This window comes from Danio aesculapii, chromosome 11, assembly GCF_903798145.1.
Source record: "Danio aesculapii chromosome 11, fDanAes4.1, whole genome shotgun sequence".
Lineage (NCBI taxonomy): Eukaryota > Metazoa > Chordata > Actinopteri > Cypriniformes > Danionidae > Danio > Danio aesculapii.
Window position 1 is genome coordinate 19,311,060 of NC_079445.1, and position 15,728 is coordinate 19,326,787.

A 15,728-nucleotide genomic window follows, 5' to 3' on the forward strand; every position below is an offset into this window, starting at 1 on the left:
CCAGCAACCTTCTTGGTGTGAGGTGATGGTGTTACCCACTGCACCACCGTGCCGCCCTTGTCTCAAACTATTAATTATATTTATTTAAAATTGGTTTGAGATTGTATTTCTGTGTTATGACTAAATAAAAGTGTTTTTGTTTATTTATGTCAGCCATAAAATGTGTAAGAGCTCTAAAACAAATCTTTAATATAAATAGGGACACTTTAAAACTCCAAAATGTAACTGTTTCATTCTAAATTTATTTAATGAACAACTGTACCAAAGACTATCTTTATTAAAAAAAAAATGCTGCAGTGCAACCTAAATTTTAAATGACTGCCCGAGTTGGAACACTTTTCTCCTTTCTCTCTCTTTACAGTTGTGTGCTTTGATGCTAAAATCAACTTCGACGACAACGCAGAGTTCAGACAGAAAGCTGTTTTCTCTATGGACGACACTGCAGAAAGTGACCCCATCGAGACCGAGGCGGCCAAATACGACCTCAAATACATCGGAATGGATGGAAACATCGCCTGTTTTGGTATGTTTTTTAAACTTCCATAAAATGTACAAGATCATTAACAATACACGAGATGAACTTTTTCAAAACATCCTGATTTCAAAGCTCTCAGAAACCTGCTCCGCATCAATCTTGTGTCTCGAGAGAGATTTCAAACCCGAGTCTTCTTAGTAGTTTCCGACGCATTTATTTTAGTCTTGAGGACGGGATTTTTGTGAAAGTGTTACCAAATGGGCGCCAATCCAGTCATCATCTCCAGCAGCTTTCAAACAGCTCCATAAGGGACCTGCCTGAACCGATGGGCTCTAATTAGCAGGAATCTTCCGGAAAACGACTCAAGCAAATATGATTGTTAGGCTACACATTTAAGTGGTCCCTCATTATAAATCTGGGCTCTCACAGCAAAGCATTGAGAACAAGACGAGCGCATTGGTGACTCTAACTGACCTTGTCGTGTACACACAAACGCACTCACGCACAATTTACTCGCAGTTAGTTTGCACCTTAAAAGCTTTGTAAACCAGCAACGCGACAGCTGTTGGGCTGGATTTGGCTTTATTGAGTGGAGTGTCAGAGCCTGTGCCAGAGTGTTCGCTCGGCACTGAAGAACCGAATAAGGAGAGATGTGTGATCCAGGAGAGCTGGGATGAGCTGGAAATGGCTGAATCTGTTGGCTGCTTTACAGCTCAAAGCAGCTCAACAAGCTGGATAACACAGATACTACAAGCGCTCTTGACACCCCGTACACTTTTAGTCAAACACAATTTGCTTGCCTTGGAAAGCAGTGGGCAGCGGATTTAGAGGGTGAGTTGTGCTGTCAATGGGGTTAGGATCTGAAATGATTTTTTTTATATTTCTTTTGCATGTGGTTTGCTTCTAAGTTCGCAGTGTGGAAGAGTTAAATATGTATATCACATGGTTTTATTTTTATTGCAGCAATAGCAAAATACATTTTCCCCCAATAAAGTAGGGAATAAAATAAGATTGAAACTTCTATTTCTATTTCGACTTGGTCAGAAATGGTCAGGTTAACTGGAAATTATTTTTTTTTCTCAGATTTACATTCACATTGTTCTGACTTTTGATTATAATATATATGTAATAAAATGTCAAGGTTATTTAGGATTGTGCTTTAAAAAAATACTCAAATGTAATAATGTTTCAGAAAAATGTCATAACAGTGTCATAACATTCCATATACAGTACAACAATTAAGCATAAAGGAAAGACATTCTAAGCTGTTGGTCACAGAGAAAGTCACAGAAAATTAGTCCTAATGATTCTTTCGTAGATTTCACTGATCCAGTTAATTATTGTTATTGCAATGATTATCAGGCACACTTAAAAATTATATTTTAGTTTGATAATTTTAAAATAGAAATTTTTTTGCCTATTTGACACAAATTTGTTATATAGATTCGGAAGACTAGCTATATAGTGCATAATGTGTATATAAATTCATATAAGACGATCTGCTGCAGCTCAAATCGAGCATCAGAATGGGGAAAAAAGGTGATTTAAGTGACTTGAACGTGGCTTGGTTGTTGGTGCCAGATGGGCTGGTATTTCTGAAAGTGCTCATCTACCGGTATTTTCACGTACAACCATCTCTAGGGTTTACAGAGAATTGTCAAAAAAAGAGAAAATATCCTGTGAGCAGCAGTTCTTGGGCACAAATGCCTTGATGTCAGAGGAGAATGGCCAGACGAGCTGATCTGGCAACAGTAACTCAAACAACCACTCATAACAACCGAGGTATGCAGAAGAGCATCTCTGAACACACAACATGTTGAATCTTGAGGCGGATAGGCTACAGCAGTAGAAGACCACACCGGGTGCCACTCCTGTCAGCTAAGAACAGGAAACTGAGGCTACAATTCACACAGGCTCACCAAAATTGGACAAAGGAAGATTGAAAAAAGGTTGCCTGGTCTCGATTGAGGCTCGATTTCTGCCGCGACATTCAGATGGTAAGGTCAGAATTTAGTGTCAACAACATGAAAGCATGGATCCATCCTGCCTTGTATCAACAGTTCAGGCTGGTGGTGGTGGTGTAATGGTCTGGGGGATATTTTCTTGGCACACTTTGGGCCCATTAGTACCAACTGAGAATTGCGTCAACGCCACAGCCTACCTGAGTGTTGTTGCTGACCATGTCCATCCCTTTATGACCACAGTGTACCCATCATCTGATGGCTACTTCCAGCATGATAATGCACCATGTCATAAAACGTGAATCATCTCAGACTGGTTTCTTGAACTTGACAATGGTCACCAGATCCACAAGTCCACAGTCACCAGAGCTCATCCAATACAGCACCTTTGGGATATGGTGGAAAGGGAGATTCACATCATGGATGTGCAGCCCACAAATCTGCAGCAACTACCTGATGCTATCATGTCAATATGGACCAAAATCTCTGAGGAATATTTCCAGTACCTTGTTGAATCTATGCCACAATGGATTAATACAGTTCTGAAGGCAAAAGGGGGTCCAACCCTGTCCTAGTAAGGTGTACCCAATAAAGTGGCCGGCGAGTGTATGTGTGTAAGAATGTACTCTACTACTGAATACATTGTTCCTCTTGTTTATGATGTGTAAATCAAGGGAAATGTATAAGCTGCTAAATCATATAGAGAAGGATAAGCAGGAAAACTTGAATTGTCGTCTTTGGCAGTCTTTAGTACTTTAAAAGTTTTTTGTTTTTTTTCGTCCAAAACATGACAATAGTTGATCATTTTGAGCAGCAGTAAGCAAAATGTGCAATATTTCTTCAGTTCAGTGGCTTTCAAAATCTCCGGTCTACATTTATTTGAACTTACAAGCTAATTATTTTAAAAAGTCACATTATTTGCTCCAGAGAAAATAGAAATTCAATATGAGGGTGAATATACAGTAGTCTAAATTTGAAGTGGAGTAAAATAGTTTTTCAAAATTGTCCTAAGAAATGAAGGGGTGTTATTCAGTATTTTTATGTAATGTAATGTAATGTGTATTTATATATCATATTTATTGTGTATGGCCATACACCCAAAGTGCTTCACAATCATGAGGGGGGTCTCTACACATCCACTTAGATGATGCAACGGCAGCCACAGGACAACGGCGCCAGTGCGCTCACCACACACCAGCTATATGTGTAGTGGAGAGACAGTGATACAGCCAGTTCTGTGGATTGGGATGCTATGATGGTTAAGGGCCGATAGAGGGAATTTGGCAGTCAGGACCTCGGTTTAACATCTCATCCGAAAGACGGCGCCCATTGACAGTATAGTGTCCCCTTCATTTTTTGCTGGGGCATTAGGATTCACACAGACCACAGGTTGAGCGCCCCCTGCTGGCCTCTCTACACCACTTCTGACAGCAATCTAGCTTCCCCATGTGGTCTCCCATCTAGGTACTGACCAGGCTCAGCCCAGCTAAGCTTCTGTGAGTAACCGGACTTGGGCTGCAGGTAGATATGGCTGAGGCTTATTTTTAGGACAACAAAAAAAGGTGATGTTCATCTTCATACTGTATGATGAGACAGTTTTCATTTTTAGCTGATGCTGTAATATCCAAAATATGATCTGTGTCCACAGTTAATGGTGCTGGCCTTGCTATGGCAACATGTGACATCATTGACTTGCATGGCGGGAAGCCGGCAAACTTCCTGGATCTGGGCGGAGGTGTAAAGGAGAACCAGGTGTATGCAGCCTTCAAACTTCTCACTGCTGACCCCAAGGTAGGAACCATTCTACAATAGTTTGAGCAGAACCCAGCGTTTAAATAACCCAATAAAAGGTTAATATAGAGGTGTTCTGAGAGCATGATAAGAAATAAAAAAAGTTCAAGTTGCTCTTCTTTAACTTCGTTACAGTTTTCACTTTTCTACTCTTTGAAGTTTCCTTCATCTGAGACTTTGTTGACTCCTTAGGCACCACAAAAGACTGTGGGCTTGCGGCCGAACCCACTTCTTTTTAACCATCATTACGAGTTTGCACTCTGATCAATATCTTTGCTACAGTCACACTTTTCTGCTCCGGAATTGTAAACACACTGAGACACACACACACACACACATATCATAACTCATCTTTTTACCAATTCTTTTCTCCCCCAGACACACACTTGCTGTCCTCCTCATGTTGATTACTCGCTCTGGAGAGCAAGATCCTTTGCTTGCAGCTTTTACGAGCTGAGGAGTTGTTTTTCTGATAATGATCCTTTGCCGAAGCAGACCAGAATTCCTGGCACGATGTGGATAATTTGCTTGTATTTGTCATAAGCACACATGTCAATATTCACCTGATTTGGTTTCAGCTCGGCGTGTTTGTATTCGGGATGCACACTGATGTCTTCATAACAGAGCTCTGTTTACAATGATGGGAAACATGGAATTCGTCTAGTATCATGCTCACTGTGTGCCAGTAAACATGAGAGCTGGCTTTTAATAGCAAACTTTTTTTTGAGTATTGCAGCCTAAAGCAGAAACGCTATGCACATGCTGGAATTGATTTCATCACTTCATGTCCATGTTTTTCCTTTTCTGATTGTAGATGCATTTGTTTTGCTGTGAATTCATTAGCAAAGCAAAATAGAGAAACGAAAACAGTCCTCAAAATATGAAGTATATTTCTTCTTGGCCCTTTCCAGCCAGTTAAGCCATTATTATTTAAAAAATTTTGCCGGGCAACGCAAACAAAGTCTTCTAATATTTTACAGACTGAATCATACTTGATTAGATAACGAAGGTAGAGTTGAATGTTTCTCTTCAAGGCAAGTCTGTAGTTCAGGTCTCCTCTCGTCTCTCCAGCCCTCCTGTCGTAAATGGGGTACCTGAAAATTCTCTGAGTTCTATTGCAGTAGAAAGGCGTCCCTCCCCTGAAGTCACGCGATTCCCTTTCTGGAGCCTCTGTGTGCAGCGATTTGCATTTCACAGAAGCGTTCAGAGCCACCAAGGCTCTGTGGAAGGAATATTAATGGGAATGTTAATTATTGGATCCTCCGGCGGGATGAAATACACGGTTGCTTTCTATCTTCCATCGGAAATGTTTGTTTTGGGACTGTTTTCCCTTGCCTATTTCAAGTCATTCTCTGTTGATTAGTATTAGAAATCTGCTCACTCAGACCTGTCCAAAAACAAAGCACAAAAAAATAACTTGGAAAAAATTATAATTGAAATGGCCCTAAATCCGTACACCAGACTCCTATACTGTAGTATAGAAACACATTAGTTTTTAGGAGTGATGTGGGGTTTAATATAAATTAAGCTGAGCTCAGAGCTGTTGTTGCGTGTTGTGGATTACCATAGGAAATCATGTTGATTTGTATTTATTGATTGATTGATTGATTTATTACAGGTTAAATTAGATTGGCTATAGCATAAAGTTGGTTACCACAAAAAATCATTTGACTTCCCCAGTAGATAAAAAAAAGATCACTTTTAATGGAAGAAACCAGGACAGGTTAGGTTATATACTTGTTGCCATTTGCCTAAAACTAACACCTGCTGTACACCACACAAAGTGACTTAATTTCTAACCATAAAAAGCGTTTGTAAGGGTACTAAGGTCCCGTTTACACTGATATGTTTTAGTTTTAATATGCATAACTTTTGCTACGGTTACGCCTTCCATCCAGACATGTTTTCAAGCCCTGTAAACGGAGGGTTTTGTAAATGCTGAAGAGGCCATTTTCATTTTAAAATGCTGCTGCTGCGTCTCAGTGTGGATGGGGGAAAGCCAAGACATCTGAAAACGGAGGTGTGGCTGCAGACATTCACCTCATTGGGGCTTTTTCTCAGTTTTAAGTGCAGTTTAGAACAAAGTTCAGTCTTGTAAGTTCAGATTTCACAAGTTTGATATGGAAAACAAACTCCCGAGGACACGTCGGGTAAGTCAGAAAAGGGAACAGTGTACTTTATAACGTCATTCACTTCACCCTGGCCGCGTTTTTTCACTATCTTAACAATAAAATGAAAACATGATGTAAGGAACTGCCTATTTTCATTTTGATATTAACTTAACAGACACTAAAAATGTTGAGGCGACATGTAGCTACATGTTTATACGGCCGTCATCTTCACTGTATGCATTAATAACAAAACAAAGCCTATAACATAACTGCCTCCTTTCATTTTCATTGAAAAATATGATACACACCCTGTCTCTTTTGTGAATATCAGTTTTAATAATCAATAATGGGAACCGATAATGCAATAAGTTTAGACGATATAGGAAATAAAGACAAGCAATCGCTCAATGTGCGGAATCAGTGTACGTGGTTACATAAATTATTATATTAGCCTAAGTTATCTTTGCGCTCAGCCAAAACATGTTAACTGAGAACAAGCAAAAGATGCAAAAGACCAAAGAGTCATTAGATAGAGACAAGATGAATTAAATATCATGTTTAACAAATATAGTGAGATGACATCCAGCACGAAATCCTTGATGAACGGTCTGAGGTGCGCTGCTCTCACCTGGGGAGGTGTGCTTACAGCACCCACTGACTGCCTGGAGCTCAGACGTGCCCATAAGCTGCAGCTCATGCAAGTGTGTGTGTGTGGGGTCATGTGATGTTTGTTTTCAGAGGTATAGTGTGGACGGAGATCTTTTCATAAATGCTCAAGATGGTCTCCGCTCGATTGAAACGAACTCTGGAGCACATCGATAGTAGTGAGAAAGCAAAACGATCCAATGAACTAACCATCCAGCTATATTCTAGATATGTAATAGGCATATATGGCTATATGAGGAGAGAATTATGAGTAGGGTGAGATGTCATTCCCACCGGTAAATGTTAGTTTCATGTTAAGTACGAAAGTGAAAGCATGCTGAACTATTAACGAGAGCTGTTTATTTGTTAGGAAAATTGACCCAACTGCAGTCTTGGTTTATCTGTTATTTCTGTCTATAATGTAAAGCCTATAATGCACAATTCTATCCAAAGGCTATTCTATGCATGAGAAAGTCTTACCTCTGTTTTATATTTGGTGACGATGTCTGTGGGTGTCATTATTCAAATTAAAGCTCAGCTTTTCACTTATAATGTCTTATAGCTCATTGTCATCAATTAAAATAAGTGCTGAGCAGCACTCTGAAAAATAAACCGTGGAACGCTGACCAATGTGAGTAGAGTTTATTTGCATCTGACTTGTTTTAACTATTTTCATCCGTTTCGAAACTTTGCAGTGTCAAAGTATTTGCAGTGTGAATTGTAACAATTATAATCTCTGTTTTCAAGCAAAACAATTGATCTACACGTGTGAACGCACCCTAAGTGTCTTATGCAAGAGTACCTAGAACTGAGGATAAGTACCATATCAAGTACATTATTGCTAAATTATTATTGCTTTTTAAGCTATTATTATGTAAATTATTGCTTTTACATATTCAGAAATGTATTGCATTCAGTGTAATACATGCCATACATCTTAATTAACCCATATTTTTAAAGGCAAAATAGGTATGTTTCCATCCAAAAATGCGAATGAACTTTTGTGCGCAAAACTGGATAATCGCATTAAAGACGTGCGAATAAAGCAGCGTTTCCATCCAAGGAGTCAAAGTGAAACAAATTGTCACTTCCTGATTAACTGGCGCCAAATATCAACAGTAAAAACTGAATTTACTGTAGTAGGAGAAGCTGCGTCAATCTTTTCTTCATCTAATAGATGACTTGCGCCTCAGAAGGCAATCCTGACACGCAGTGAACGCGCGGTGGCGTTTGAAGGTGTCAGACACAGAGCACAGACGATTCTGGAGGTCATTAATAATGTAATAACATTAATACTTAAACGGTAAGGCGTTTTAGAATGACCAAAACAACAGTTCAGATTGTTTACAGTGTGTTCAGCCTGCTGGTTTGTCCGTTCACGCACATTTTCATCATCACATGATCTCTTATAGCAAAATCACATGACCTTTTTTAATGCACATGCTGAAAATAAACAAATAAAAAGTTTATCCAGTTATGCGCTTTTTTAAAATGTATGCGCATCATGGCGTTTCCATCAACCATTTTTTTATGTGCATATGCAAAATGCGCATAAGAGTAGGTGGATGGAAACATAGGTATTGAATACATGTCTTATTACACAAATCTAAGCTTTAATTATTTTTAAAAACTCGCCAGACGCTGACTTTTTGAACTAAGGGATAAGCAAAATGATGTTTGAGGTAATAGACATACAAATGCTGGTGACTGAGTCTTAACTTTTCTTAAACCCAGAACATTCTTTTAAGTCCAGCTGGAATTGCAGTGTCGTACAATTGAGGACTTTGAAATTGAAGCAGGGAGGGTTTAAGCTGATGTCCCGTCAGGCTGCATAACCCTTCCTTTAGAGTCTGCAGGGAGGCAAATGCATTGTATATATGCACTCCTTTGATACACAGGATTCATTTTATTCTTACTCACCAAAGCTAGCTTCCCGACAGCTCAAAGGAAAGAGAGTCTTGAACTGTCTACCACTCTCGCTTTTCTATTTTCTCCTGTTTTTATTGGCCGTTTGTTCCCCTGCCTTTTTTCCTTATTTCTTAAGTAGAGCAGGTTCTTTCTTACTGTACATATATGTCATGTAAAAAGAAATCAATTATCTTTACCAATGGCAGAATTTCATTATTCATTTATTTATTCATTTGTTTTCTTATTGAATTTCATTTCAAATTGTATTTATTCATGTGATTTAAAGCTGCATTATTAGCAGCATCACTCTAGACTTCAGTAGCTCATTATCCTTCAGACATCATAGTCTAATATGATGATCTGCTGTTCAAGAAACATGTATTATTATTATTATTATTATTATTATTATTGAAAACTGTTAGAGTGCTTCATATTTTGTGGAAACTGTGATACTGTACAATTCCAAAGAATCATTAAAACATTATTTTAAATTATTTATCAAGGAGATTAAATTGTCCAAAAGCGAAAGACATTTTTAATATAAAAAAATAAACTAAAACTACACCTGATGTGTACCACTCAATAAAGGGCCTTAATTTCTAATAATAAGAACTTTTGCAAGGATACTAAGTGTCTCATGCAGGAGTACTGAGAACTGAGAATAAGTACCTTATCAAACTGAAAAATCACTTATCACTGAAAAATTACAGTGTATCTTAATTAATCCACATTTTTAAAGGTAAAATGAATGCAAGGCTTATTAAACAAATGTAAGCTTCAATTACTCTTTCTTTCTTTGTTGTTGTTTTTTTTGTATCAATGAATTTTAAAAAGTTAAAAAGATGCAGTTTCTACAAAGCTACAGTATAAAGCAGGTCATAAATACACTTTGATATTTATAAGAACCATTATTAGTTTGGTACCAATAATAATTCATCCCGATAAAACAGCTTCATGTGACACTGAATATGGTATAATCTGAAACACAAATATAAATTACATATTTAAACATGAATAAAAAAAAAACTGTTTTAAGTATGAGTAATATTTTACAGTTTTAAAAATCTGTTTTTTTTTTATTAAGCACATACAGCCTTGTTGAGAAGACTTCTATAAAACAACAACATCAGCAATAATAAAGTGACCTGATATCAAACATTTGAAAACACAAAACAGACAGTCACTCACATACATTTTTGCAGGGGGTTACACAGAAAGAGACTGTGAGAGGTAAAAACTACAGTAAATGTAACGATGGGTGTTTAGTTGTGGCCCATAGGCCCACTTGGATTCTGTGTGTGCGGAAATCTGCAGATTTCCACAGATTTTTAGCCCATCATTAAGTCTATTTATTTATATGTAAATGTATATTTATTCAATTTTTAAATAAATTTTAATAATATTACTGACTAATATGAAAATGTTCATATGATTTGATTATAATACAGTTTGTACATGTAATATTTTACGTCTTTTGGTAGATCTATTATATAAGAGACTCGCTTTGTTTACCAAATAAGTGGATTTAATTGGATTGTATTGCAAACATTAAGTAAAAAGTTAGAAAGGTATTATTTGTTATTTCATATATTAAGTTTGGTGATGATACTCCCTAAATCATTCCACAATTTTTTTTTTTTTAGCAAAAAATCTCTGCAGATTCTGTCGGCCCACACCCATGACTTTACCAACTTAATTGGCCCAGTGCATACATATTAGGGCTGTAACTATACATCATAATATTGAGAAATCTTAAATTAAAAGTATGCAGATATCCATCACTAATATAAATATGATTCGTGGAATTGAGCTTTTTTGTGTGCGTTTTTTTTTAATCAAGAGTCAGCATATTTTATTTATAGGGTACAATTCACCCAAAAAGTCAATTCTATCTTCATGTTCTACATTACATAATGACATTGTCCACGGCATCACAAACTAGCTACATGTAACACATTTGAGGGTTTGTTTAGCACAGAGAGAGGACCCATGTGCCTGCGAATGAAGCCCATCCTCACAACTGTTTGCCTAGGTTGTTTGTACATTACCTGACAAAAGTAATCATCATTTGGAAAAGTGCAGAAGGTAGATTTTTTTAGATGAACCATCTGTTGAACTGCATCCCAATTATCAGAAATACTGCAGAATATCTATTAGATCCTGCATGAACCCAAGATTCTCACAGAAATCAGTCAACTTTGGAGAAGGAAAATCATGGTTTGAGGTTACATTCAATATTGGGGCGTATGTGAGATCTTCAGAGTGCATCGCAACATCAACAGCCTGAGATATCAAGACATATGTGGTAAACCACAGGAGAGGGCAAATTCTTCAGCAAGACAGATCTTCTTTTCGTTCTTCAGCCTCCATATCAAAGTTCCTGAATGCAAAGAAGGTCAAGGCCCTCCAGGATTGGCCAGCCCAGTCACCAGACATGAACCTTATTGTGCATGTCTGGGGTAAGATGAAGGAGGAGGCATTGAAGATGAATTCAAAGAATCTTGATGAACTCTGGGAGTCCTGCAAGAACGCTTTCTTTGCCAGTCCAGACTTTATTAATAAGTTGGTTGCAGAGATGGATGCAGTCCTCCAAGCTCATGGAAGTCAAACGCAATATTCATTGTTTTTACACTGTTCCATGACTTTATATTCTATACTGTACATTATTTCTGTTAAGTGACAAGACCTTTGTCATAGCAAAGTCTGACCTTACTGTCCTAATTAAATTATTAAAAATCAAGGCATAATCATATTTTATTTTGGTCCATCCATCCATCCATCCATCCATCCATCCATCCATCCATCCATCCATCCATCCATCCATCCATCCAATCTCTTTCTTTCTTATCCATCCATCCATCCATCCATCCATCCATCCATCCATCCATCCAATCTCTTTCTTTCTTATCCATCCATCCATCCATTCATCCATCCACCCATCCATCCATCCATCCATCCATCCATCCATCCATCCATCCATCCATCCATCCATCCATCCATCCATCCATCCATCCATCCATCCATCGATCCATCCATCCATCCATCCATCCATCCATCCATCCATCCAATCTCTTTCTTTCTTATCCATCCATCCATCCATCCATCCAATCTCTTTCTTTCTTATCCATCCATCCATCCATCCATCCATCCATCCATCCATCTTTTAGTAATCTGGAGGCCTTTGCTTTTCATATAAGCCACTTCTGATACCAATATTTGTTGTTCCTAAAACTTGGATAGGCCACAAGACTTTTGTCAGGTGTTGTATATAAAGTTCAGAGTGATCGTTTTGCTACTAATAATTAGACTCGGGAAAATATAGTATCACAAGTTTACCATCAAGATGTATATCGAACCATGACTTAAGTGTATCGTTACACCCCTAGTACACACACAAGCAGTTTCAGCCCATTTCTGCAGACTGTCTGTCCCCTAGTGGTCAGGAGCATCTCTGCTGTGGCTTGCTTTCACTGTGTTGTGAACTTCTATGTGCTTTTAAAATTCCATTGTTTTTACATAGTTCCATTTTGTTTTGGCTTGTTTCCGTTGTCTTGTGGACCAATGTTTGTTTGGTTTTTATTTTATTTTTCTTTGTTGTGCCAATCCGCATAAGTCCATATCTGTCAGTATCCATTGTCCAGGCTCTTATGCCACTAAAACATGGAAAAAAAAGAGCAACGAAGACCTTTTTACTTTTGAACTTTGTCAACGCACATCACACACACCGCACCACATTGGAAGTTTTATCATGGACCATGAATAAAACATTTCCCATTTGCCACGGTTTTAGAAAAAGCCGGAAGCACCTGCTAGTTGAATCCAAAAGGCAATGGCTAAACAACACCATTATCCCACCGCCTCCCTTCCTCCAGAGTTTGAGACATGGATGGATAGATGTTTTTGCTTTTGGCTATTTGGTCCCTATGCAGTGTAGTTTGGAGTGGGAGTGAATTAGGGCCGGGGTGCGTCAGACGTGCTCCCAGGCACCGGGTGTTTGATGAAGGTGCTTGGCTGGGTAATTGTGACCGGTGGGGATTTCACCTGCCCTGGGTAGGGAAGACTGCAGCACCGGGCTTGTGTGATGTGTATTTGAGGTTAACTAGAGCCAGCGCTGGAGCTTGATACTATTTGCTGGCCGCTGCAAGGTATATCTGAAACAAATGTTGTTGTGTGTCAGTTTGTGTTGGTGGAACCGCTGTGTACATGAATGCAAGGGGTCCCGTCCAGCACATTAATGTGTTATCTTGGAGATACAGCTCACTCATTCTGTCCTGGAGCACGACATGTGTTTTGCTTAGGGCATCCTGGGATTGAATATGCCTCTCTTTTACAATGAAATGCTGCTAGTGCTTGAGATTAAGGGGAATCTGCCAGGTTCTTTTACAGTTGGCTTTTGTTGAAGGACACAAAATGATAGAACTCATTGCTGCTTGTAGTGCAAAATTAATCCACTAAGGATGCTCTTATTATTATTATATTTTTTTACAGTGAAATTATGTGATTATATACACTGCAAACAAAAAAAATGCTTTTCTTACTTAGATTTTTTTGTCTTGTTTATTGTTCAAATATCTAAAATCTTAAAGGGCCATGAACCCATCAACCCAACTGGAACTGCATCTTTTTTTAAAAGAAGAAAAGTGGAAAATCCGGATTTCACCATTTCCAGATGCGAAAAGCTCTCGGCTAAAAAAATGTTTCTTACAAACATATTTTTGTCACGTGTTAGCAGACCACTGTAAAGTCCACACGTGAGCAGTGCTCTCATCGCTGGGAAACTTATCCCAACACTGACACCCCATCTTTAATTTTCCTTCTACTACTTGGTTGATTTATGGTTGTCAACAGTTTTCGAAGCTATATCATGCATATTAATGAAGTTGCCTCTCATTCACAATAGAGCGCGCTGATTGGTTCGAGTCTTTTTCATTAATGAACAGATGTGCTTAAAACTCAATCACCACACTGGAATTTACACACTGGTCTCATCGCCGTGACGTAGCTTTAAACCGGTAGAATAAATTTGCTCTAAACAATGAGCTCTAAACAAATTTGCTCTAAACAAAAACAACCGATTTTCACTTTTTAGCTAAATGTATGTGTCCTAATAGTGTTTTTAGCAATGTGGGAGATAAATATGACTGTCAGCATCTCAAAAAATGTGTTTTGGTGTTTTGTGACTCATTAAATCAAAAAACATTTCATAGACAAGCACAAAATTTGTCTTGTTTTAAGAAACAATATGTCAAAAATAAGTGAGTTTTTCATTAAAACAAGCAAAATTATCTGCCAATGGTGTAAGCAAAATAATCTTATGTCAAAAGGAAAAACAAGATTTACTCGCCCTATTTCCAGATTATTCAGCTTGTTTTAAGGAAAAGGTCACTTAATTGGTATATAATTTCATACATTTATTGTCATAATTATTATTATTATTATTATTATTATTATTATTAGTAGTAGTAGTAGTAGTAGTAGTATGTAACTTAACTGTCTCTTAGTTTTTTAAAAAACTTTTATGCATTTTGAAAAGTGTGCGTGTGTGTGTATGTATGTATATATATATATATATATATATATATATATATATATATATATATATATATATATATATATATATATATATATATATATATATATATATGTATTTACTTGTATATATATTTATTTACTTATATATTTATTTACTTATATATTTATTTACTTATTTATTTATAAAATCTAAACGTTTTAACTACCACTTTTCTTATATTTATTGCTTAATAAAAGAAGTAAATTCTTTTTTAAAAAACAAACTTATGTATGTAAACTTATGTATGCATATATGTATGTATTTATGTAATATATTTTTGCTAATTACAAAACTTCTTTAGTGTTACTTTTACTCAATTCTTTGCATCCTTGCTTAATAAAATAATTTTTAAAGAATAAGCCATAGAGCTGGGTGATTTATCAGAAAGTAATCGAAATCGACATTTAGATCATTTAATCAATCAAATTTTTCTAGGTAAATTTTTTTCAGTTACTTTCCTTACCACATGTGGAATCACATGACCCCACTCTAAGACTGATTTATACTTCTGCGTGGAACAAACAGGTATGGTTCGGCAGAGCCTTCAAGCGGTCGCACAACTGCGCCACCTTTTAAAAAAATGTAACTACACGCTGCACTACATTGACGATGATTGGAAGCTGCGCAAGAGACGCCTTGAGGCAGCATATTTTCTATTACATTAAAATGATCACTTACATAAAATATTTGTTTACAGAAGATTCCATCAATGCACTGTTTGAAATATTATTTACATGATATACAAGAGTTATTTTATTTAGAAGACACTGCTTATTTTCTATTTTTGAAAACAATGAAAATAATTTATTTTGTTTCCAAAAGTGCAAGTGTTCAATTTTTTATAAAAAAATAGTGACTTGGTTTTAGGCAACATGTGTTTTAATCTCAGTTGTTCAGCGCTGATGTTCAAGAAATAATCATAGATAGCATATAGTGTGTGTTTCACTTGTAATATGTGAGCATATTTTTTTTATTTTAGCCCTAATAAGCCATTATTTTTTATAAAACTGTATATTTTCAGTTTTAAGTAGTACAATTTTTGCTGTCATTGTTTAGTTTTGTTTTTAAACATTTGTCATATTAAATATTTTAATTTAATTCTTCAATAATACAAACATATTTTCTACCAAAAACTGTCTCTGCAGTGCATCTTCATATTTCAGCAGCTCTTTGATTCTGAATTTGTTTCTTTTTGATTGTTGTGAACTGCAAGTACTGTACCTGCTCTGTTTCCCAAATCACACATATCTTATCCAGCCTCCTCA

General features: G+C 36.9%; 1 protein-coding gene across 1 annotated transcript in view; it reads left to right on the top strand.

Moving 5' to 3' along the window:
* Positions 1-15,728, top strand: part of suclg2 (succinate-CoA ligase GDP-forming subunit beta) — a 245,992-nt gene that overhangs the window by 122,495 nt on the left and 107,769 nt on the right. The window contains exons 8-9 of the mRNA XM_056467784.1: positions 362-523; positions 4,085-4,227. Coding sequence (XP_056323759.1) covers positions 362-523; positions 4,085-4,227 — 305 coding nt within the window. The remainder of the gene's footprint in view (positions 1-361; positions 524-4,084; positions 4,228-15,728) is intronic.